The following is a 23,377-nucleotide window of genomic DNA, read 5'->3' on the forward strand; positions in this document are numbered from 1 at the left end:
AATGCACAAAAAATTGACACATTAAGTAGATTGTAACGATGGATAATATCATTGTAATTATGTGTAAGTGCACATGCATTTGCTAAGTAACTACTATGTAAATACACATTAATTAGAGACGCAATGTGTTATCAAAATATGTTTATGAAGACAAAGATACAGTAAGTGTCACTGCAGCTGTCAGTTTCAGTATGTTCTGCTACTTCCCTCGTACATGTGTAAATGTGTCAGATACCACTTGTTGGCATGTCAAACTAGAAATGTTGTGTTTTAGTCTTGGTTTTTGGTTTCATTATACAGTAGGGTATTTTTTTTTCTTTGTAAGATTTACTGTGATCCGAAGTGATGAATATTATTTACAGTCCCTTTCTCTGACTCAGTTTCAAAAACATAAACAGCTGGGCCTGACCCAAAGGACCACACTTGAGTACCCCTGTGAGATTTGTTAAGGAAAGGCATGGATCAAATCTGTTATTCATGATGAAGGGTCTAGTGATTAATGTAGCGATGCTGGGTAGTTTGATGTGGCCCTCTGAGAGCTGTGTTAGCAGCCTGTTACATAAAGGAAGCTACAGTATATATAGGTATAGATCTCAGTTCATGTTATTACATTCAACTTGTATAACTGAGGAGCTCCTTGATGCCATGTGTGCTGTTTGAAAATGGATTAGATGTATAATATGAACCACTGTGAATTCAGAGCACTTGAAAGCGTAGGGACAGTGGCACTGGTTATAGTTCAGACAATATGCCAGTAGGCTCCATACAAATTCATTTTTGTACAGCTCTGCTAACTCAGGTCAATCCTGACCTGAACACCCCATGCCAGTTAGTATTGTACCTCTCGCATGGATTTGATCCAAAGTCTAAGAAGTTAAAAAGGTAGGTGAAATATCCTGTTGAAAACCTTATGCTGTACACTACCTATAAAATATGTTATTGTATCTGTTTTTACCAGAACCTGACAAACAAAAAAGCATTTGGAAAAGTATTTGTGGGTATAGCTTAGCAGTGTTTTAAAACCTACAGTAGCAGCACAGATCAGTCACATCAGAACTACAGAGCCCCTGGAATTGTATGGGAGTTTTGCCTGTCTGTGTTCATTGAGGTCTTGTGACATTTTATTTCTCTTATCCCAAGAGGCATATCAAAATAGCATGATCTTTATAAATAATGCAAAACTAATACTGTCCTGATTTCTTTAAACCAGAGAATCCTGTGCCAGTTCCTAATCATTGAGAGTTGGCGGTTAGTAATATGTTTTCATGTCCCTGTTTGAGTGGTAACTGACATTCCCTACCCAGGCCGTGTGAGAAAGACACAATAACTCACTGCAGCTGTATTTCAGACCCAGCCTAAAGACTAAGGGCCTTTAAAATACATGTTTCAAAGGACAGTCATTTGCAGTATGACATGGGTCCTATATATTGAGTCATGTGCTCGTATAAAATGACCATCTAAAGCTGGACCCTTAGGGACCAGCGGTTTTTACATACAGCTGGCTATTTTGACATTGATTAGTACAGTAGAGGTCACAACAGACAGGAGAGCCTTGATAAAGTTTTTTTTTTTTTTTTACCCTTTTAGAGAATAGTTAGGTTGTTGCTTGACTGTATTACTCCGTCCAACTTTGTATATTTACTGCATATTGGTGAAGTCAGCATAAACAATGACATTCCCTGCATTGCATACATGCAGAATAATGTATTGCAATGTATTAGCCATATATGGGCAGTGGCATAACTACTGTAGACACAAGTGAGCCGAGGCGCCAGACTAGAGCCTAGGAACCTTAACCTTTTCATCGTATTTCCAGAGAATATGAAGCACAGCCAGTAAACACTGTTTGTTTAGACAACTACTACACAACATGCAAACTAGCAAGTCTTTCGAGATATATATATATATATCATATATATATATCTATATATATATATATATATATATATATATATATAAAACGCTGTATCTGTTTGCGACATAGAGACAATGTCATTGGCCTAGAAGTAAGGTAACCTTCGACTCCTTCTACTCCTCCTTGAAACTCGCATTACTTGACGAATATTCACTGTCGCTACTTTTACTGAGAGCTCTCATAATTGTAATAAATAATAATAATAATAATAATAATAATAATAATAATAATAATAATAGAAAACGTAATTTAAGGTAGGCCTACATGTAATGCATATTTGTTTAATGCTGTTATTATGTTATTAAAAGTTTTAATCATTTTAATCACGTGATGAAAGTAGGTCAGATGCAAAGCTCTTGGTGTATTTCAACGTGTTTTGTTGTATTAACAATGTACAAGTTTGAAATTAAATAATACATTTTTGATAATGATAATTATTGCTCTTACTGTTCATTTTAAGTTTGTATTATTATTATTATTATTATTATTATTATTATTATTATTATTATTATTATTGTACTGTACGTATCGGACACCTGTGATCTGATGTCTACAGGGCTTTAAATAGTGGAAATTTAATAGATATAATAATAATAATCTAGTAATAATAATATAATAATATATTATTATTATCACCAGTCCGTAGATTAATTCCATTTTTAAATGACAAATATGGATATCTTATAGAAGGTAGCAAGTAAAAGCGTTCCTGAACATAAGAACAACTTGGTCCGACGTAGCTATTGTGTATTCTTGTTGACCAGTGCATCTATAAAGACTGTAATAATACTTTAGCTTTGTACTTGAGGGTGTACAATACAATGTCATTATGTTATAAAACAAAACTGTTACTTAGGTGCCACAGACACACAACCTTTTAACAAAGTTGCTGGAATGTTTAAATTGAATTACAAGGCTGTGTGTCAGCGGCTTCTCAATGATCGCATGAAGCATGTGAGACTAGTGATATAGTATAGACGCTGGTCTCCAATACAAGCCTGGTCTGTTTGCAAGTATTGTAAATAAACACTGGAGGCATTTAATTGAAGTTTTACGGTATACTTTATCTAGATTGTGGAAATGCTTGGAGCTGGTACAATTGGCGAGTGCCAGTTTGATACAGTTAACATTGTTCCATGGATTAAAATGCATCAAATTCAAGGGACAACTTCATCTTACTGAGAGAAATACACTTCCTTTTCTAGATGTGCAAGTCCTTCCTTCACTAAGATGGCAGATCTATGACATTATTCCTAGTTGGCAGGCACAACCACTGATCTCTATAGAGTTTCGCCAGACTTTAGATTTACTTTTACTGCCAAAACATAAGAGCACTTGATGTTCAGCAGGTACTAGGACTCCTAGGCTGTGCTGCATAGAATTTGAGTGCGGGGCACAGTCAGGGTCCAAGTACTTGTTGCAGAGTTAACTTAGTTGTAAAGAGTGTTGTGCCAGCCAGAATATACATTCTGGAAAATGAAGAAAAAACTAAAACAACTTGAAAGTTATTTTGCTTGATGAGAGGTAGCTTGTCAGTGTTGTTGTCTAGCTTGTTTTTGTGCTAATGGTTTTACAATTTAGCCATGGTGTGCCAATATATATGGTTCATTTAGAGGATTAAGAAGTATACAATTAATTGCGTACCTGTAGCTCTAAAAAAGTGAAGACAATTTCTTATGAAAATGCACATGCAGTAGTTCCTGTTAATTGTATATCCCATGTACTTAACAGTTAAATGCACTTAACCGGAATATGCAATAATAAGGAATGTACATTACACAAAAATGTGCTTTACAAGTGTAGGTATACAATTAAATGTACCTGTACATGTTACTAATAATAGCTTACTCTGGTTAACTGCATATGACTTTTAGGCACACTGGCTATGTAATTAAGAAGAATTGACTGTAATGTAACTGAACATGATGTGTTTCGTATTTAAAGGTGAATTTCGGTGCTACTTGCATGAATTATCTCTTAATAAATTAAGTAGATATTGAACATTTCACAAGTCTAATTGTGTGTGCCTTTTTCATTTGCCTGTTTTAATTGTTAATGCCTGCTTGGTAAAAAAAAACAACAACAAAAAAAAATCAGCAATGTTACGATGTGAAAAAAAAGAAGCTCTTTACAAAAGCAAATCTCTACCAATGTCAGTCACAGTTTAAAGACATAGAGAAGTTTTTATTTGCAGAACATGCAGCTCTGAAGCATTTCATATACTGTTTAATGTTGTGATTTTTCTTTTCTTTTAGAATGCTACACCTAACTGCATATTTTATGCTTGTATAGATTATGTTTCTCAAAGTTTGGTTTGTAATGCAAAGCAGCCAGTCCTGTCCTGTGATTCAGGTGCAGTACTTGAACTTAATGATTACTTAATGAAAATTCAGTTTCACATATGTAGGTGAAACCAAAGATAAGTTTTAACCTTCAGAGCAGATGACAAAAGAAGAGGGTACCTTTTTATGTTAACAATTCCCCAAAGTCACAGTCACAATCTTTCATCAGAATGACCCTTTGCATAGTGATTTACATTTCTACTTCACTACTTTGGACATTAAACATATGCTATAATGTCAAAGCCAGCTCAATAATGTCTACTTGGATAAATGTATTTTAACAAACATCACAGTTGGCTCTGTCAACCTTAAGTCTTGAAATTGTCCGTTGAATTCATCTACCAGTGTAGTCAGATGTTCAGAGAAAAGTTCTGGGTGAACCTAGCTTTGTTTGTCTTCAACCTTCCCAAAACAACACTTTATTGTTCTTTTCGGAAATCCTCAAACCCGACTATGTTTGGAATGCATTCACTGTGCTGTTCATATGCAAGGTGCCTCTGTTCTTTCTTGCAACTCACAATTCAAGTTGTTCAGTTTGGTAGTAATGTCAGTAAGGAAATGCAAATCAGGAAGCCAGTAATTATCCAGTGCTTAATAGATTGCATTCCTAGATTACAAAAGAATTTCGATTTCAGGCAAGAGATCCAAAAATCTTTGCAAGACCCTGCCATTGCTTAACCACCTCATGTCAGTGTTGAGGAGCAATTCACCGTAAGCGTAAACATTTAAACAAGCAATGCTGTACTGCTGTCGCTCATGTTGAGTTAACAATTTTCACTACGACTTTCATTACGTGCATGAAGTTAACCACAGAGCACCTGCTGGTGAATGGTGCAGTGGTAATTAACAGGAGAGGGAAAGTTGGGTTACTTCTACAGTAAGCAATGTAGCCCGAGATTGTTTCAGTCATGGCTGGTGCTCCATCTGTAGTGATTAAAACAAGCTTCATGATTGGAACTTTATTCTCCACATACCTTTTAAAATTGTTGTATATTTCTTCTCTTCTTGTTCTACCTTTCAACTGCAAAATTGTTAGAACGTGTTCTTTTAAGGTAGCATCTTTGAAAGTATGCACATCTTGAAAAGTAGTCATGGCCTTTTGCTGCCATTTTAGTAAAAACAGATTGCTGAGCCTACAAAGCTGTTTTCAATTCACCTGCTTTCTTTGTTCAAAGAGAGCTATTGAATGGAAATCGTCTTTAAATTCTTTGTGGATTGTAGCGCGATGTATTACCAGAGTACTGCTTTTACTTGCTGACTTATTTGTGTGTCATAAGATGTAAGACATGTGCACTTATCCTTCACTGTAGTAAACATAACTTTCCCATTATAAATGGAAATAATACATCTTTTGTTTCTTTTTAGATGCCCAGCTACATCGCTCATTTATAATGATATCTACGAACAATAATGAGTCAGTCAAAGCTACTCACGTAACACTTTCCAACAGAAATCAAACAAAAGTGTCAAGCCTGGAATCTTATTGCAAGGTGTCCCTCTCTTGAGTGATCGAGAAAGACAAGACGAAGGAGCAATAGAACTACTTTCAATTCAATTGAAAAGAAGCCAGATGCACCATTTGTGATTTATCAAATAAAGACAAAAAAACTAAACATAAATAACAGTAAAAATAACAACTGACGTGAAATGTCCCCTTCTTGTAGTAGACAGAGCGATCTTTAGAAGAAATATTTTTTTATCTTTGATGTAGCTGGCGTCTCTTTCGTTGAAGGCAATTTAATAAAAATGTGCAGTTCTATAAAATGTGTTCAGTCATTTACCAGAAAAAAAAAAACTAAACCTGCTGCCAGGCTCATAAATGTGGCAGGTTGTGTGACAATAAAGCAAACATTTGCTGTATTTATTTGTAAGTGCTAAAAAAAAAAAAAAAAAAAAGTATACACCATTTTTTCAGAAATGGGAATTTTCATGCACGGGGAATTATATATTACATGACAAGGAATACATTTAATGGAAATTGTGAAATCTGTGATAGCCATGAAAAAATACAGCATTAATCATTATAGTGCACAGTTACTAATAGTTAATCAACTCAGAAATACAGATTGTATCATATCCATTTGCATGTCTGTAAAGACAGATTGTATTTTGTGTTTCATAGCGATCTGTTTCTGCTTCTTCTGGCATGCATGTTGGAGTTGTTTTATGAACATACACTATTAAATGCTATTTCTAGATGTTGGATACACTCCAGACCTGCAGATTTGTTTCCAATTTTTGATACTGGAATGCATACTATAGACAGAAAAGGTATGCTAAAGATGAGACATTTTGAAAGTATTGATTTCTGAACTTTGCGTTTATTGGATTGCTTTTAAAATATCTTTAAACCATTGAAAATGGTAACGCTCAGTATAAATCAATTATTCTTTCTCTTGCTGGATCAGCTTGCAAATCCTGTCCATGGAACAATGTCTGGAAATCAATAGGATCTGTGCAAGGGCATGAATAAATTTTAGGTAGCATGGGTCCCAGATAATTATCATGCAGTAGAAAGGCTACTCATAAAAAACACTTTTAATGTCCATAATTTAATTTGCTGTGGTTTATAAGATAGTACTGCCAGTCAAAGTTAACTATAAGCAGCTTGTGTTTTATTACCCTGAGAAAGGATAACTAAAATATTTTAAAATGTGCTTGAAATGTACTTGTCTGCTCTAAACAGAAACATTGTTTTCCCAAATTGTTCTCCGAATTGAAGTAGTGCAATTATTATAATTGGTTACCACCCGGAAAGTATGCTAATTGCCCTACTCTAAAATGATGCCGCTGGCTTAATTCGACAACCATGCTATACATGCTGATATCAGGAAATCAATTCCTACTTCAGGAGAGTGCTTTTGGAGAAGTTGATGCGCAGATATGTATAGGACATTGGACACTTAAGTAAAAAAATCAGCATTGTCCCACATGACTTCATTGCATACAGAATGATTGATTGCTTTTGTCCTCTTTCCCTCCATGCAGTTTCGATGTCGACAATGGCACATCATCGGGACGGAGTCCCTTGGATCCCTTGGCAAGTCCTGGATCAGGGCTCATCCTCCAGGCCAACTTCGTTCACAGTCGGCGGGAGTCCTTCCTGTACCGCTCAGACAGTGACTACGATCTCTCACCGAAATCCATGTCCAGGAACTCCTCCATTGCCAGTGACATGTAAGTACTGTAGAAAAATACTTCCTCAATCACTAGTTGAAACCTGATTAGAAAGCTGTGGCCAGTACTGTACTTCTTATTTTTCCATCCTCTGTATGTCTACCTCCTGTTTTTTTTTTATCACCATTGGTTTCAATTGGAATGTCTTAAGTAAAGACAAAATGTAATTGGGCTGAGTAAATCACAGACAGGAAATGGCCTAATTTAATAAGCACTGTATGAGTTAATTTGTCTGAGATATTATTTCGAAGCTGTACAATCCTTTTTTTTCAGCAAATTTACAAAGATCTCTCTGTTGGTGGAGGGGTCTCTGTCCTTTTCCCTTTCTCTGCTTCAACAAAAACCTTAGTGTCAATGGTGAACTGCTTTACTATTATCACAGCAAACCTCCCATCTACTATATTAAGTGAAGATCATATTAACATTGTTTCTGGCATTAAACAGCTACAATTTCTCTTCTTTCATGTGTGCCCCAGTTGACATACAGTACAAGGGCTTAACATTCCAGTAGATCCCAAGATTTAATTTTCCCTCTGGGTGCCTGAGCTTGTGTGTAAAGCTGAGAATTTGCTCTTTCTCTAGATTCCTAAGGTGACCTTTGCCTCAGTATCTATCCTCAGAGCCTTTTAAATTGGTTAGCAAAAGCCAAATACACATCCATTGTTCATGACAGTGGAGAAACAAATGACAAAAATACTGTCCATATTCCTATCCAACTATAAAACAGTGATTTGATCTGAAGGATAGTTTCAGCATGGAGAATATGCAATGAATGAATGATTTATTGATTGCAATTGCAGATGATGTAATGAACTGTGATGGGGCGCTCAGGTTGCAATGACTGTGATGGGTGCTCAGGGTCCGAATGAATGATAAATTTGCCAGTGAGGCCTCGTCCGTGGGTGCTCGGCAGCTACCTGCATGAGGCCAACTGGAAAAACATGAACAGTTACATGCATCCCAGTGCTGTAGATAGGAAGTGGCTATGGGCCACCCCCCCCCAAAAAGATAAGGCCGCCAAACCATGAATGGAAAATAATAAGAAATGATTAACGCACCCCACAGTGGCGCACTGCCACCTACACCCCCAAAATATTGAAGACATTAATGAAAATGAGCAGCTGAAACATGGCCCGTCCCCCAGAACATGACTGTAAAGGGGCAAAGAGCCCAGCCTCTCCAGCCTGACCGCACACCCTGCAGAACTATATACGAACCGCTGAGCACTCAAGGAAAAAATCCCTAGTCAGATTATTTTCATTTTTGATACAGGGGGAAACCTCAGGAAATCTGTGGCTGAGGGTAGCCCTTCCTCCAGACTCTAAGCAGTCAACTCCCATTTCGGCTTCTCAGTGTGTGACTTGAGAGGCCGAAACAAAAGAAGCGACATGAGAGAATAACACACAGAGCCTTTATGTGCTTGCTGATGATGTGTTGGTTAGGGGCGGATTCTCCTTGGAGAAAAGCAACCAAGTTTACAATTCTTGTACATTAGGGTAAGGTGTAATATATAAGTACAGTATGCTTCTACAAAAATGTTGATAGTGTCAAACAGATATAGTGACAGCTTTAAATAGTATTTAATACAACACTGTTAAATCACATGCAAAAGATATATAATGCTTGCGATGCCAGCTACAGGTCCATTGCATAATGGTAGTATTATGGTGGAAGTACTATTGTCTTTTTGCCCATCATTTGGTTTCCTTGCATCCAGTACCACATGGCCAAAATCACTGTTTTTTATACTCTTCAGCTATGCCTCCCATACTTGTAATGCTGAGGTTAATCCATATTATGTGTTGGGTGTAAGTTGATTGCACACCAGATGTCTTTCAGGGGTGACCTGCTAATGTTAGTAGACATTGACTTTACATTATTTTGTGTTTTTATTTATTTATGTATTTATTTGTATCTGTATCTGGCACAGAGTATAAACCAATACTTGTAATCAGTAAGCAATGGCCATTCCAGGAAGCAGATGAAAACATTTGGATATACTAATGTAGGAATTCTGGCACATTGCTGGTCATGCTGAATTAGTCCTCTGAAGATAATATTGTAGTGAATGCTGCACTTTTACAAGTAACATTCTCACTTAGTCCAAGGAGATAGAATGTTTCTCAGGGCAGCTGTTCCCAAGGAAGAAGGCGTCCACTTGAGCCAGCACACACTTACTGCACTCTGTGTCACAATTCTGCCCCAATCTTTGTCACTACTGCATTTTGCCATTGTTCTGTCAACCGTCATGTTATTTGGGGTCATTCTGGGGGTCATTTCTCTATGTTATTTTGACATGTTCAGATTTTGGAAACATTTCATTTTTTTACAACACTAGCTACAGTTTGACTAATCTTATTACTCCTGTGTCACAAGGATGGTTGAGTGGTGACATCAGAACCAGGAAGTAATGGACACAGACAGACTGGATTACGCTCAGCATTTATTTAAATAATAAACAGACCCTGAAACAGTCACACAAAATAACAAACAAAATGGCACAAAGGACAAAACAAAACAACACAGAACAATGAACACAAACAATATGCTGGTTACAACTCCCAGGATACATAGCAGTTGTATTTTATATATATTTACTAGACTCTCATTTCTTGTCACGCCTCTAACGCTCTTCACCGTGCAGCCAAACTGCAGGTATTTTTATATTATAGCCGAGGGGTTAACTAGTTATTAATGATCTTTTTACCCCTCGGCCATAGTCTGCACGAGTTTAATAAGGATGTGTGACTGTCAGCTGATTAAATACTCCGTAGCTGATCAGTCATGCTTTCCCACAAGAGTTGGCTCCATAAATACAAAATACAAACAGGCACAAATAATAACAATAATGGCGGACAGCTTTTCATCTGCTCTGTAAATAATAGTACATTATAATACCGGCTTTTTGACGGTCATACATTTACAGTAAATCAGAATACACAATACACACACACATTAACAAGAGTAATAATAATAATAATAATAATAATAATAATAATAATAATAATAATAATAATAATCAGAGCACACACATTTATACACAACGGGGCGGGCACTTTGCCACATCCTGCTATTCAGTCTATCAATTCATTTTCTTTGGAGCAGGTATTCAGATTTTATTTTCGGTGATTAGGTGCTGCAAAGGAAACATGGTGACAGGATAAATGGGTTTTAAACAAATAAAAGTGGTGTCTAGAAAACTAAATGATCTGCAGCAACTTTCAGTAAAAAGGGGCTTGAGAGAACATTATGTTGGTTATTATTATAGGTGTGCAGATACTCCAAATAATTCCATTTAACAATTAAAACACAAAGAAGCTTGTATTGAGTACCAATCAATGCTAATAAAACAGTTTATATCTTCTAATAACCTTTTATGACCTACAGGCAGAGGCAGCTTTGGTCCTGGAGGGTCATTCAACAACTGCTGTGGGACCTGGGTGGAGGGTTTGTTGGTTCAGTTGAACAGTTAAAAGCAAAAACCTGGTCTGGAAGGGCCCTCCTATTTTTTAAACCATCTAAACAGAGCACTTTGTGTTCAAATGTTAAGTGAACCAACATCACCATGTAAACAAATTGTTTCTTACTTTATTTTGTAAGATTGGGCCCTACAAACTAAACATGCTTTTGTGGCATAGCAGAGCTCTGCTCTTTATAAATTGGCAGTTATGGGGTTAAATTCCCCTGCATGCCTGGGTTTATTGTGTTCAGGTGGCTGGGGTTGATTAGAGTAATTAATGATCAATCAGCACCCAGCCACCTGACAGAAAAGGAGGCCTCAGCTTCTCATTAGGGAGAGAAGGGAGCTGAGGAAGCAAGCAGACTGTTGTGCTTGCTGTTTTTTGTTTTGTGATTTTTTTTTTAAATTTTCTAATCCAGTGAAGGCATAGCCCAGCCTGGAAACCTTTATTTTTGTAAGTTTTCTTTTGTATTTTGTTATTTGTGTTTAAATATCTTTGTTTTTGCCCTTGTTCCCTTTTGTTTTGTGTTTATTTATAATAAAAGTACTATTTTTTTGAACTGCAGTCTGTCTCTGGGCCTCTATCCACTCACCAGCATGTCCCAGCTTTATAAAAGACTTTAATTTTTGGTAAAATAAATGGTTAGGTATTTGTGAAACCTCTTAACAACTGTCGAAACTACGGGTTCATTCTTTAAATAAATAAATACATAAATAAATGAGTACCTGTAACCTGAGTTGCATGATATCAATGTTTTTTTTGTTAGTTTTTTTGTTTGTTTTTATAATTATCCTGAAATCAGTTGCATTTTAATGCATTAAATTATAGCACTTCTGCACATACTCTTAAATTCCAAGTTTCTGATAAATGTGTCCCTATTAATAGGATTAATTATCATCAGAGACCTGGTTTGGTTTCTCGGAGATCAGAGCCAGTTCTTTCTGGAAAGTAAGTAGCTGTGCTAGTGGCTGCAAACACTGACAGTTTTTTGGAAGCACGGATTTTTTAACTATTGACTAGCTTTGCCTGCTATGCATGACCCCTTTTGCTTCGCACAAAAAAAAGAGCTGTTGCAGTCCAACTTTGAGACTAAACAGGCATTGACCACTCTAAATTGTTATCCTTAGAACAGAAACTCAGAGTAATCTTGTGTTCTGTTGAGGTAGATGGAAGACTTGTAGAAAGAGTTGCTATAGTTAAAGACCATGGAAAGGGTATTCCTATCTCTTGGTCTTGGAACATTTTTAGTAATGAATGGGTTAATTATTCACCCTGTTCTTGGGTTTCCTGGCTGATTGGGGATGACGTGGAGCAGGTGGAGGTGTCACCTGCATATAGTGCATCTAGGTGTAATCATAATACATCTACTGTTAAAAACGCTTAAAGCATTAGGGGTGCTGAGCATAGCACTTGAAAAACAATGCTGTATGTTTAAACTGTTTCCACACACATGTTTGCAACCTCATCAATACATTTTTGTAAGGATTTTGATCTTTTTTTTTTTTTTTTTTTATCCGTGATAACTGAATGTTTAAAAAAAAAAAAAAAAAAATCTATGTCTCATTAAATCTAGAGCATTGCATCCCAGCGTGCCTCAAAGCAGATTCCACTCTGCATACCGTAGATGCGAGGAATAACTTGTGCAACAGCTGACACAGATGTGGCGATGTCAACACTACCAGCCATGAGAAACAAACAGGGTTTTGTAGACACTATAGGCTAAATGTTTTGCTGACCTCAACATTTAACTCTGACCTACTAAGGCAGTTCTATTGTGCACATGTGAATGTTTAAGTTTCTTGTATGGAGACATGTCTTAATATTTGGTACACAGCTGTATTTTTATATTTTCTCAGTTAGTACCAGTGTAAAGTTCCTCAACAGGTGGCTTCCCTGGGGGTATAGATTGGTTTGGTTTAAATACACATAAATTAGTTTGATTTACTTGCAAATTAATATGGGTTCATAACTGTACACATAGACAGCAGTTTACCTCTTAAATTGATGAAATAAAATATGACACTTATCAATAGTCAATAAAAATGGTATTTAACAGTATCCTATGAAATAGTATTGACTTCAGAAAACATTCAGGCTTCACTCTGGTGGTCACTGATGTAACCAGAACTATGTTCTGTAATTGCATGCTTATTAATAAATCCTAAAATAAAAGTGGTTTCATATGAAGTCCATCCAGTACAATAACAAACAACCGGCCTGTTTTCCCTCACAATTGGTGTATTGTTTTTCTTTATCAGAATGAGCAAAATGTTTTTGCATCCTCCGTCATTTATTTATAGACCTGCGTAGGATGTCTACCTATGAGTGATATTGCATGTTATTATTATTTCTTATAAATGAGTCAGGACTTTTTTTTTTTTTTTTCCTTAACTTCGTTATTATTTTTAATCTGGTTACCATGCCACCATTTTAATTTGTGTAGTCATTTTGATTGCTCGTGTACCAAAAATATTTTCCAACCTTTAGTGTACAGGTACGGGAACACAAGACTGTTACTGTTGCAGGTTTTCAGTTTGCCCACTGAAATGCTACAGAAATATCTGTGGCAGAACTCATATTGCTATCCATACATTAAAGTAATTTACATAATTTCTTTAAAAATATACACCATGAAAACCCCTATCCTTCAAATGGTCCTTATTTCTTATTTAACCTTATTTAAGAACAGTATCTCAGTACAGACCCATTTTAAGCAATGTATTCCACTCCACAGAGTATTTAAGGACACAATAACATTTTTAATTTAAGCCTTTTATATATTAAGTTTAGATGCATCATCTTTCTGATTGACCTTGTCCTTGCAAAGCTTCTCATGAAACCCCAGTTTTGCGTTTGACTACTTAGCTCTATCACCCAAAAGGTGGAAGCACCAAGGTACATTTCTTAACGGTGTACCGCAGATAATGATTTGGGAACATGCAGGTTAACAGGTATTCGGAAAAGTTTCTCATATATAAAGAAAGGGCAGGTTACCCAGCTAACAGAAAACATCAACTTTCCTAGGACTGGACTGACATTTAAAAACCCACAGTTAGTTTCATCATTACAGGAAATAGAGTATGTACTTGTCAGATAATGTGTAACGTTCAACGGATCCAAACATAACGGGACTATTGATTAGTCAGAGACAGAAATATTAGTCAGACTGCAGTGTCTTTGTTTGCACCCTGCATGTTTCCAATTAGGAAAGGAATGGCTCAGTGTAAGAGCTCAAAAGGATTAAAGAAGTCCCAACAATGAAATGAAGTGGAACTCCCATGGTTTACTTTTAATTAGAAAAGTATTACAAAGGTCCCTGAGCAAAAAAATAAAGAAAACACACACACACACACACAAACAACAAAAAGCCTCACAGACAGCAGAGCTTTGTCTTCTAAGTTACTCTCACCAAAATCTGTCAACTCTGTGGTAACTTAAAAGCTTCAGCTAAATTTAAACAGGGTAATAAAATACTTAATTAAAACCAGCTGTAGCTAGGTCAAAAAGATATGTACTGATGCACAAAGCAAATACAACACTCGGGTCTAATGGATTTAATCAAATGTTTTAAACAGAACTCTAACAAATTGACAGAAAATGTGAACAAAAATACAGATCAAAGAATCATGATAAGTTCCAGTATGAAACATGACACACTGTCAAAATAAAAATATTACAAAGTTAGTATCGAGTATGACCTACCTGAGCATTAACACAATCCTGGTAGCGTTGACGCACAGACATGATCAGCCTCTGTATAGACTGCTGTGGGATGTTCCATCACTCTTCCTGTGCAGCTGCAGCCAGCTGGCGAAGGTTGTGTGGTTGCAGTTGTCTCCTGTGTATGGCACTGGAGATTTGTCCCACAGATGTTCTGCTGGACTCAGGTCAGGAGAAAAAGTGGCCACGACAAGACCTTGACATTGTTTTCTTGAAATCGTGCAAATGTAATCCTAGCATTGTGTGATCTTGCATTGTCCTGGTGGAAAATCAACACTTTCGGATTGGCTTGCAGGAACGGGAAAACTGTTGCCTCAAGGACTGTATCGCTGAGCAGTAAGGTTGCGCTCAGTCTACACCAAAGGCGTTCTTGTGTTAAAGGAGATTCATCCCCACATCATCACACTTCCACCGCCCCACCAGTTGGCTTGAAGAACGCAACAGTCAGCATAACGCTCACCACGAAGGCTCCACACACATTGTCTTCCGTCAGGTCTGTCAAGGGCAAAACAGCATTCATCAGTGAATAAAACACTCCGCCACTCTCTGTCGCCACCTCAGATGTTCTCTGGCCCACAGAAGATGGTGATTTCATCTCTCAGTTGTCAACGTGTTACCCCTGAACGGCCTCCGAGCATGCAAATCATTTTCATGCAGACGGCGAGCTACAGTCACTCTGCTGATGAGCGGGTTATTGCTTCCTGGAATTTCTTGTGCTGTAGCCACTGCAGTCTGAAAATGATTACGCAGATAGATCAGTCGGATGTGACGGTCCTGGGTCGCTGTGGTGACCCTCTGCCTTCCAGTACGTGGCCTGTCCCTCACAGATCCGGTTTCCTGATTTCTCTAGACTAGTCTGCTGATTGTTGAAGCAGAACATCTCATTCTCCGGGCATCTTTTCTCAGACAGGCCGCCTTCAATCATACCAATAGCAACCAGGCAATCGTCATTACTAAAACAGGGCATGATAGTATCTTTCGCTGTTCTTGCGTTAAAATCATATCTTTTCGAATGGCTATTTATGCAGATTCTTAATCAACTCAAATACACTGAGCACCTGGCGTTTTTATGAAATCAAATGACTTGAGCTAAGTATTTTGTTATCCCAGGGAACAATACTACTCAAACAATCAAGGAAACTATCTGGTCACTATTTAAAATGTGAATAACATTATGTATGTGCCCAGTGAGCTATTGATGTAAAACTTAGACTGTAGCGTTTTCATTGTACATCAGCATATTTAGTAACAGAATATTATTATTATTATTATTATTATTATATTATTATTATTATTATTATTATTATTATTATTATTATTTATAATCTGTTTCTTCTAAATTATTTGATTTACATACCATTAGTGAAATGTATTTGATTGTGTGCTGCATCTTCAAAGACCCCACCCCCATTATAAATGGGATGCATATTAAAATTAGTCAAATTCTGACATATTCTCAGTTCAGGCCAGCTTGTTCTCCAACTGCTGCCAATGGATATAAACAGGAGTGATATAAAATCGCTTTCAACTCAGTGCCAAGGAAAAAAAGGGGTCACCATTAATAAGCTGTAACGTATCAGTACAGCGACTGACAGGGCGGATACATATACATATATCCTGCAGGATTCAAACTATTTACTCTTAGAAGACAAGCATCTGTTTCAATTTATCAGTTCACTTCAAGTTTGCTCTTCGTGTTCCCATTGTTATATGACTTGTCCTAACAGTGATTGGAAGCACAACATCACTCACGGCCTTGGAGCTTGTGGACTCTCTGGCTATGTTTAGAGTATTTTATTTGCATAACATTCCTTCCTGCTGTAGCCCTGATATGGGCTTGTGATGCTGCCATTCGCAGACTGCCAGTCCTGTTTATCAGCCTGCAGTACAGCACTCATTGCTGCGGGGAACATGGGTTTATTTACAGAAACGACACCCTGTTTATCAGCTGCAGTACAGCACACGTTGCGGAGGGGAACATGGATTTATTTACAGAAACGACACCCTCTTTATCAGTTAAAGCCACATGGTCCTGCCGGGATTACAGCTCCATTCTTATATTTTTGGTTGTAATTAGTGTACAGTATGTGGAGACAATGAGAGTCTTAGGAAGGTTTTTTAGCGAGCCTAATGAAAGACGGCAATGGTATGTTGTATTGAGGCATGCGGGTCAATTTCACATGCATAGTAAAATGGCTGCTTGCTGCTTCACTTTGCTGTGCTGCATTGCATTGTGCCCTTGGGAGCTTGCATTCCTCCAAAGACACCACAGAACAGCTTCCACCAGTACTAACAGTATGAATCTGCAAACGCTACCTGTTCTAATTTATTCTGCCAAATCTTATGTCACAATATTGTTTTAGATAAGTATTGTTTAAAAGCATGCATGTATGATGTTATTATGACCAATTGCAATAGAGAGACTGGTGGCAAATGACTTTGTTCCTACTCACTTTGTATTCCTTTAGTATTCTTATTATGTTTATGATTTACATATAAGGGGAATTTAATTGGTAACATGCACTGTATGGTATTGAGGCATTTTATATATAGGAAACAACATTTTCTGCCAGAAATATTGGTAATAAAAAAAGTTTTTCGTCTCTCTGCACAATCTTTGTTTTGTAGCAGGGTTGTTGTTTTTTTTTTTTTTTTTGTATAATTTTTTTCATTTCTCATATTCTTTTCCCAGTTTGCATTAATGTCAGTTCAGTGAATTAACTCCCCATTTTAAATAGACTTTTTTTTTTTTTTAATTAAACCTTGTGACTAGAGTATACCATTTCATTTGCATACATATGTATTGTACAGCAGAGGCCTAACCAGTTGCTTTTCAAGGAGCAACTAGTTGTATGTTATATCTGTAACCCGATATCAGTTCCATTTCAAGCTGAATAACTGCTGCTGAAGCCACAAGCTAAGGAAGCCTGCTTCTGTTTCTAATAGTAGAAAGCAATGCAGAGATGGAATTATTTCAACTATGTATAACAACAGCAAAAGAGAAACATACCGCCATTCAAACGATGATATTTTCCAGGCACATTATGATGAGATATTCCAGCAGATAACTCATTCCAGCTTGGCTGTGCACTGTATTGCTATGTAAACAGTGTCTTGCAGTTTATCGCAAAAAAAACCCCGCAAACAGTAAAATATAAAGCAAAATACAGTAAAATACAACAAAGACATAATTAAAGATACAATCTAAAGAAATTGCCACTGTCATTCATATTCATGAGCAGTCAAGACTGGGCCCTGGTTTGGTAGCAGGTAGAGTATATTAATTAATAGCAACTGCTTCAGACTCATTTGGCATGCAGAGAAAAAAAATGCGACAGATATTCAAGCCAGTCACAAAAGCACATATTTTAATGTACAAGGCCTCTGCCCTGTCATACTTCCTTTCAGTAATAAATGAGGTCTCCAGATGATCACATCAACCTGTTTTTTAGTCTAGCAGACTGCTGTAGAAGCAAGTTTCAGGAAACATTTAGCCTTTGGCCCATCAAAAGAGATTCTGGGGCTGTTTTCACCACAAACCTAGTTTGGCTGAACCCAGGTTGACATACCAGAGTTGTGCCTGATGTGTTCTCTGATCTACTGTTCTAGCCAAATACTGCCACTGTTTAAATAATTAATAAAGCGCCCAAGGTAATAAAAACAAACCCCCTAATTGTGCATGTTAGGGGCCAGGTCGATTTAAACTTTTTTTTAGTCAGATTCAGCTCTTACATCCCTCAAACTTCTCAGTGTTAACTTCTCTGAAGTTGATCTACATCTAGATAGCAGGGAGCTGCCGGGAAGTTCAGTGAAGGTCAGTGAAGTACAAGTTCTGCAAATTGGTTGGGGTTTGGGAGTAGAGAAGAACAGCTAATTACTGTGCAATGTTGTCTCCAAACCACTTTACCCATCCCCACTGGGTAAACTAAGACTGCTATGCATTCCATTTGCAATAGTAAAAGCAGAGTACATTTCACCATTCAAAATAAGTTACTAAGACATTTATTGGGCAAGGCAGTTAAGACGCATTAAGAAGAAAAGTTTCTAAAACTTGTTGTGATAAACATTTCAAATAAGAACTTGGGTCCCATGCATTTTGAAAAGGAGTGCTTGACATTCGTTGTAATGAAAACGCAGAACTTGACCATTAGGCCTTAATATTAAACATGGCATAGTTCATTGTGTTTCTTGTTTCATTATCCACAAGTCTTATTTTAATCCATAGATAGCATTACACAACAAATAATGCCCAATTGGTCCCTGTTAACAATACATTATTTTTATATTTATATACACATACATTTTTTTTAAACTGTACCACAATGAGATATGGACAGGATAAATTCAGAACATTGCTTAGCCCCAATGTTTGGAACCATGGCTAGCAACCCTGTGTAAGAAGCACACTGTTTAGAAAATTGCAGCGCTTGCATTCCCAAGCAGTGTCAGTAGCCCAATAAATAGATTACCCCAACTTACTGTAGGTATCTCAGATTTGTGCAGTACAAGGATCGAATCTGTCTCTCAGATATTGTAGAATATAGTAGATGTGACAGACTTTGTTTATAAATTGCATTGGTGTGGAGAAGCATACATCTGGTAATAACTGAGTTATACTCCAAGACGTGTGTCTGTATTATTGTTATGATCACTTTTTACATGTTTTGTGTGATTGTGATAAGTACCATCCCTAATTTAAATATGACACACCCATTCTCTGTAAAGTTGCATGAAGTTGACTTGATCAACCTGGGAAGTTCAGTTAGGGGCAGCAAATTTCACTTGCCCCCTTGGTCTCTTGAACAAATTTCTTTACATAAAAATATGAAAACAACTCCAGAAGGTTATAAAATAATGGTTTAAATGATAGTGACATTTTAATCTGAAGAACCCTGGAGACAATGCATGCCCACTATTAACCCTTTTAATACAACTATGTCTAATAATGAATATAATGTAATAACTATATACATATCAGTAATATATAATAATCATGTAAAAATTTGCTTCAAGTTAAACTTGTGCTGTGTTTCTTTTCAGTCATGGAGACGACCTGATTGTAACACCCTTTGCACAGGTAAGTGCAACAGACTACTCAGCAGTGTCTACAGTGCAGGAAAATATAATGTAGACCTACTGTGTACTATTAGCCACTATTTTTATATGCTATTACAAACATCCAAAAGACCACCTGACAGTATTTCTTGATCAATCACGCCTTTTTTTCCAGAAACAGTAAGCAAGTACAACTCCTCATGTGTGGTTATTAACGTCGTTCAGAAGGATATTTGTGAAGTGGTGTGACACCAGAACGTTAGATAAGACACATATACCTTCCATTACTTCACTGCTGCTAACATGTGACCTTGGTCCCTATTATTTGCTTTCTTGAATTATTTCTCAAAGAAACAACCTACAGTAGCTTTATAGCTACTGCACTGCATTTTACTGTACTGCATTTTACAGTGTTAACACATGTGATAATGTACAGTACATTAGCACATATGTTAGCACTGAAACAAAAGTATGGCTTTTAATTAGGATGAAAAATTGGTCCTGATGTAATATAATATTCTCAATAGGTTTTGTACCCTCAGTCATTTGAAATATTGATCAGTGATCATTCTTTTGTTTAAGCAAATGAATACAAGACCAATCAAACAAGAACAATGATCTAAAAGTCTTAATGCAAGGCCTAAATTAAATTGCAAAGAACACAGTGCCGTCATCAAAGCAGTGCCATATCTCTTGACAATAATGTCTTTAGCAGTGATGACAATACGTGTCTGATGTAAACCAGGTGTTAGTTAGAGCTAAAGCTTTGGTCATTTATTATAATAGCAATATTTTCTTCTTTAAATGGCATTTTGAGAAATATAGAACAGACATTGCAATCTGTAGGATCTCTTTGATGAGCTGGCATTGTTTCATCACACTTTACTGGTATCTATATTAATATATAGTAAAACTGTATTATGCTCACATTAAATGTGGTACTATTCCTTACCTTTTTAAGTCCCACATTTGGACTGCAATCTGCAAGTCAACTATACTTTTGAATAATGCTGAACTTATTCTGGTGCCACATGCACAGTTTCTGTGCAAAGGAAGACATACAATTGATTTTTTAAATTTTTTAAAGAAAAACACTATTACAGAAATGCATTTTTTTCCCCCCATATCCTTGTCAGTCATTTCATGTATAATTTTACCAAGTTTTTCAAAAGCTTGGCAGGGCAACGTCTCTTACACCATGTAATTCCCACAAACAGTTTTAAATATGAAATTATGACCAATGGAGATATGAAAAGGGGATATTGATTTTGCATAAATGCTGACCATAGTCTATGAATCTTGGCAGCACATCAGTAGACATAGTTACTGATAAACACTGACAGTCATTGGTTTACAGATGCTAACAGTAACATGTATCCTGAATGAAGTCACATGCTGTAATAAAAACTACACTCATAGTAAATGCTGAGCTGATACTTGGATTAATTTATTGAGAATTCACCAGAATATTTTCTATCATTTTAGTTTTAATCAGTAACAATTACATTGTTTTATATAATATATATATATATATATATATTATATATATATATAATATATATATAGTATATATAGTATACACCAGTGGTCAAGATTATCAGGGCATCTAATAAAAAGTTATTGAAGTACAGTACAAATAAGAATCAGCATGAACTGTTGATTTATATGAAAATGTATTAACCGCCTCAAAAGAAAATAGAACAGAGGATATGTTTTGCTGGCATTTTACTGCAAATGTTTCTCATTAAAATACCCTCCTTCTTAGCAATTACATCTGCAAACACTGTATTTAGTTAATTGCCGTCTATTTTTTTCCATTTAGTCCTGATCATCTCACAGAGCATATTTGTGCTGGTTGCACTCTGCTTTTCACTGTTCTGTCAAGTCCATCCCATAACATTTCAATGGGGTTAACAGGGTTCTCCAAAGGATTTCTGTATAGCTGGGGGGCAGAGTATTATAGCAGGGAGCACTTTCAATGGAAAAATCAGATTGCCTTACCATAAATATATAATAAGACAAACAATTTGTACAATAATAACAAATTGAATAATAATCCACCCTAATTTGTACACAGGCTACACTGCTATATTTACCCCCTGATCCTTTGCAATCTGTCTTGTGTTTCTGGCAGAGCTTGCATTTCATACCATCCAATTCCTTGGAGTGAAAAAGCCATTTCCATTTTGTTTTTCCACTTAACATCATATCCACTATCACGTTGTTTCTTCATTGGCCCCTCTTGCGGTTCTTCCAATTCGCTTTTTCGCTTTCAAGTTGCTCTTTGTTGACTATAAGCAGGCTGCTCTTTTTCATTTTCTTTTTGTTTTTCGTCATTTTGGTTTGGTAATTTCCACATTCATTGTCACTATTCTTTTTTTAGATAGCATTTTAACGTTTCAGCCTCCCTAAGTGCTTAAAATGGAAAACTTGACCTGATCGGTTAAATGTAATGTCAAGACACAACAACATCATGTGGTTCCAACATTTTTTTTTTTTTTTTCCACCCCGCGTGAGCAAGTGATCCCTATCGTTACAGGCACAGTAGCATCTGCAGGCTGTAGGTTTTTGAGCTGGGCAGCGACAGCCACTTGCCGGCCGAGCCTGAAAAGGCCTGGGGAGAACACTGGGTTAAGGTCAGATGACTGGAGAAGCCAGCACATCAATTTCAACACCTGTTGTTTAAGTAATTGAGGTTTAGTCTGGCTGTGTGTTTAAGGTCATTATCATGTTGAAAAACAAACCCTTCACCCACTAGTCTCCTTCGTGATGGTATTGCATGATACTGAAGAATGGAATGATATTTTCCTTTACAGGTGTACCTTCTATTTTTACTACAAAACCACCTCAAACCTTCATGTTACCACCTCCATGTTTTACTGTTGGCACGACAGTCTGACAATCTCTCCTGGTTTTCTTCTCACGTAATGTTTTCTATTAGAGCTGAAAAGTTCAAACAGTGATTCATCTGTCCATAACACTCATCTCCGTTGCTCTTTTGAGCAATCTTTATGGTTTAGTGGCCATTCTAGGCGTTTTTGATGGCTTCCTCCTCTAAACATGTTTTCAAGCTACAACTCTCCCCATCAAACCACCTTTTCAAGACATTTATTTACTGTTTCCTTTGACATGGTGACTGTTGGTGTGGATTTGAAATCAGCAGCAAATTCAGGGCTGGTTAGGAAACAATTAGCCTGGACTTTCAATAATCAGTCAGTCTCCTCTTTTAGTTGTTTTCCACTTTGTGCCTTGGTCACTTTTGTTTCCACAGCTACCAGTTTTTTCTGTTGATTGTGGTATGCACTCCATTATGTGAAACATTTACTTTTCTTGTAATACCCTTCCTTGACAAGTGTAAGTATGGACACACAATCATCATATTTTATCTCCTTCCTTGGAGGCCTGTACCTCACTTACCGTACACTCCTCCTTTACACTTTCTACCTCGTTATGTAAAACAACCTGGATTTTCACATGGGTGACCCAGATTTTCACATGGCTCTCTTGTCTCAATTAGTTCAGGTTCTGAAAGCTGTCTGTAGCCTGCTGACTGACAGGGGGATGTGCACTCTGTTACAAGGGGTAAATGCCAGTAAAACATATCAACTGTTCCTTCTGAAATGGATAATAAACTTCTGCAAAAGCCAATGCTTTATATATATAGTTTTCCTTTGTAGGATTTCAGTAAGATTTTTATGTGTCCCCAT

The 23,377-nt window shown here is 36.8% G+C and overlaps 1 protein-coding gene across 6 annotated transcripts in view; it reads left to right on the forward strand.

Annotated features, from left to right (window-relative positions):
• Nucleotides 1-23,377, forward strand: part of LOC121300832 (cAMP-specific 3',5'-cyclic phosphodiesterase 4D-like) — a 401,364-nt gene that overhangs the window by 324,968 nt on the left and 53,019 nt on the right. For 4 of the 6 annotated variants that reach the window (XM_041229733.1, XM_041229755.1, XM_041229782.1 and 1 more), the window contains 3 exons: nt 7,246-7,434; nt 11,781-11,843; nt 19,656-19,692. In XM_041229733.1, coding sequence (XP_041085667.1) covers nt 7,246-7,434; nt 11,781-11,843; nt 19,656-19,692 — 289 coding nt within the window. Of the gene's footprint in view, nt 1-7,245; nt 7,435-11,780; nt 11,844-16,507; nt 16,762-19,655; nt 19,693-23,377 lie in introns of those variants that run through there. The other 2 variants (XM_041229744.1, XM_041229771.1) reach the window with 2 other exon arrangements.

This window comes from Polyodon spathula, chromosome 2 (assembly GCF_017654505.1).
Source record: "Polyodon spathula isolate WHYD16114869_AA chromosome 2, ASM1765450v1, whole genome shotgun sequence".
In the NCBI taxonomy this organism is placed as follows: Eukaryota; Metazoa; Chordata; class Actinopteri; order Acipenseriformes; family Polyodontidae; genus Polyodon; species Polyodon spathula.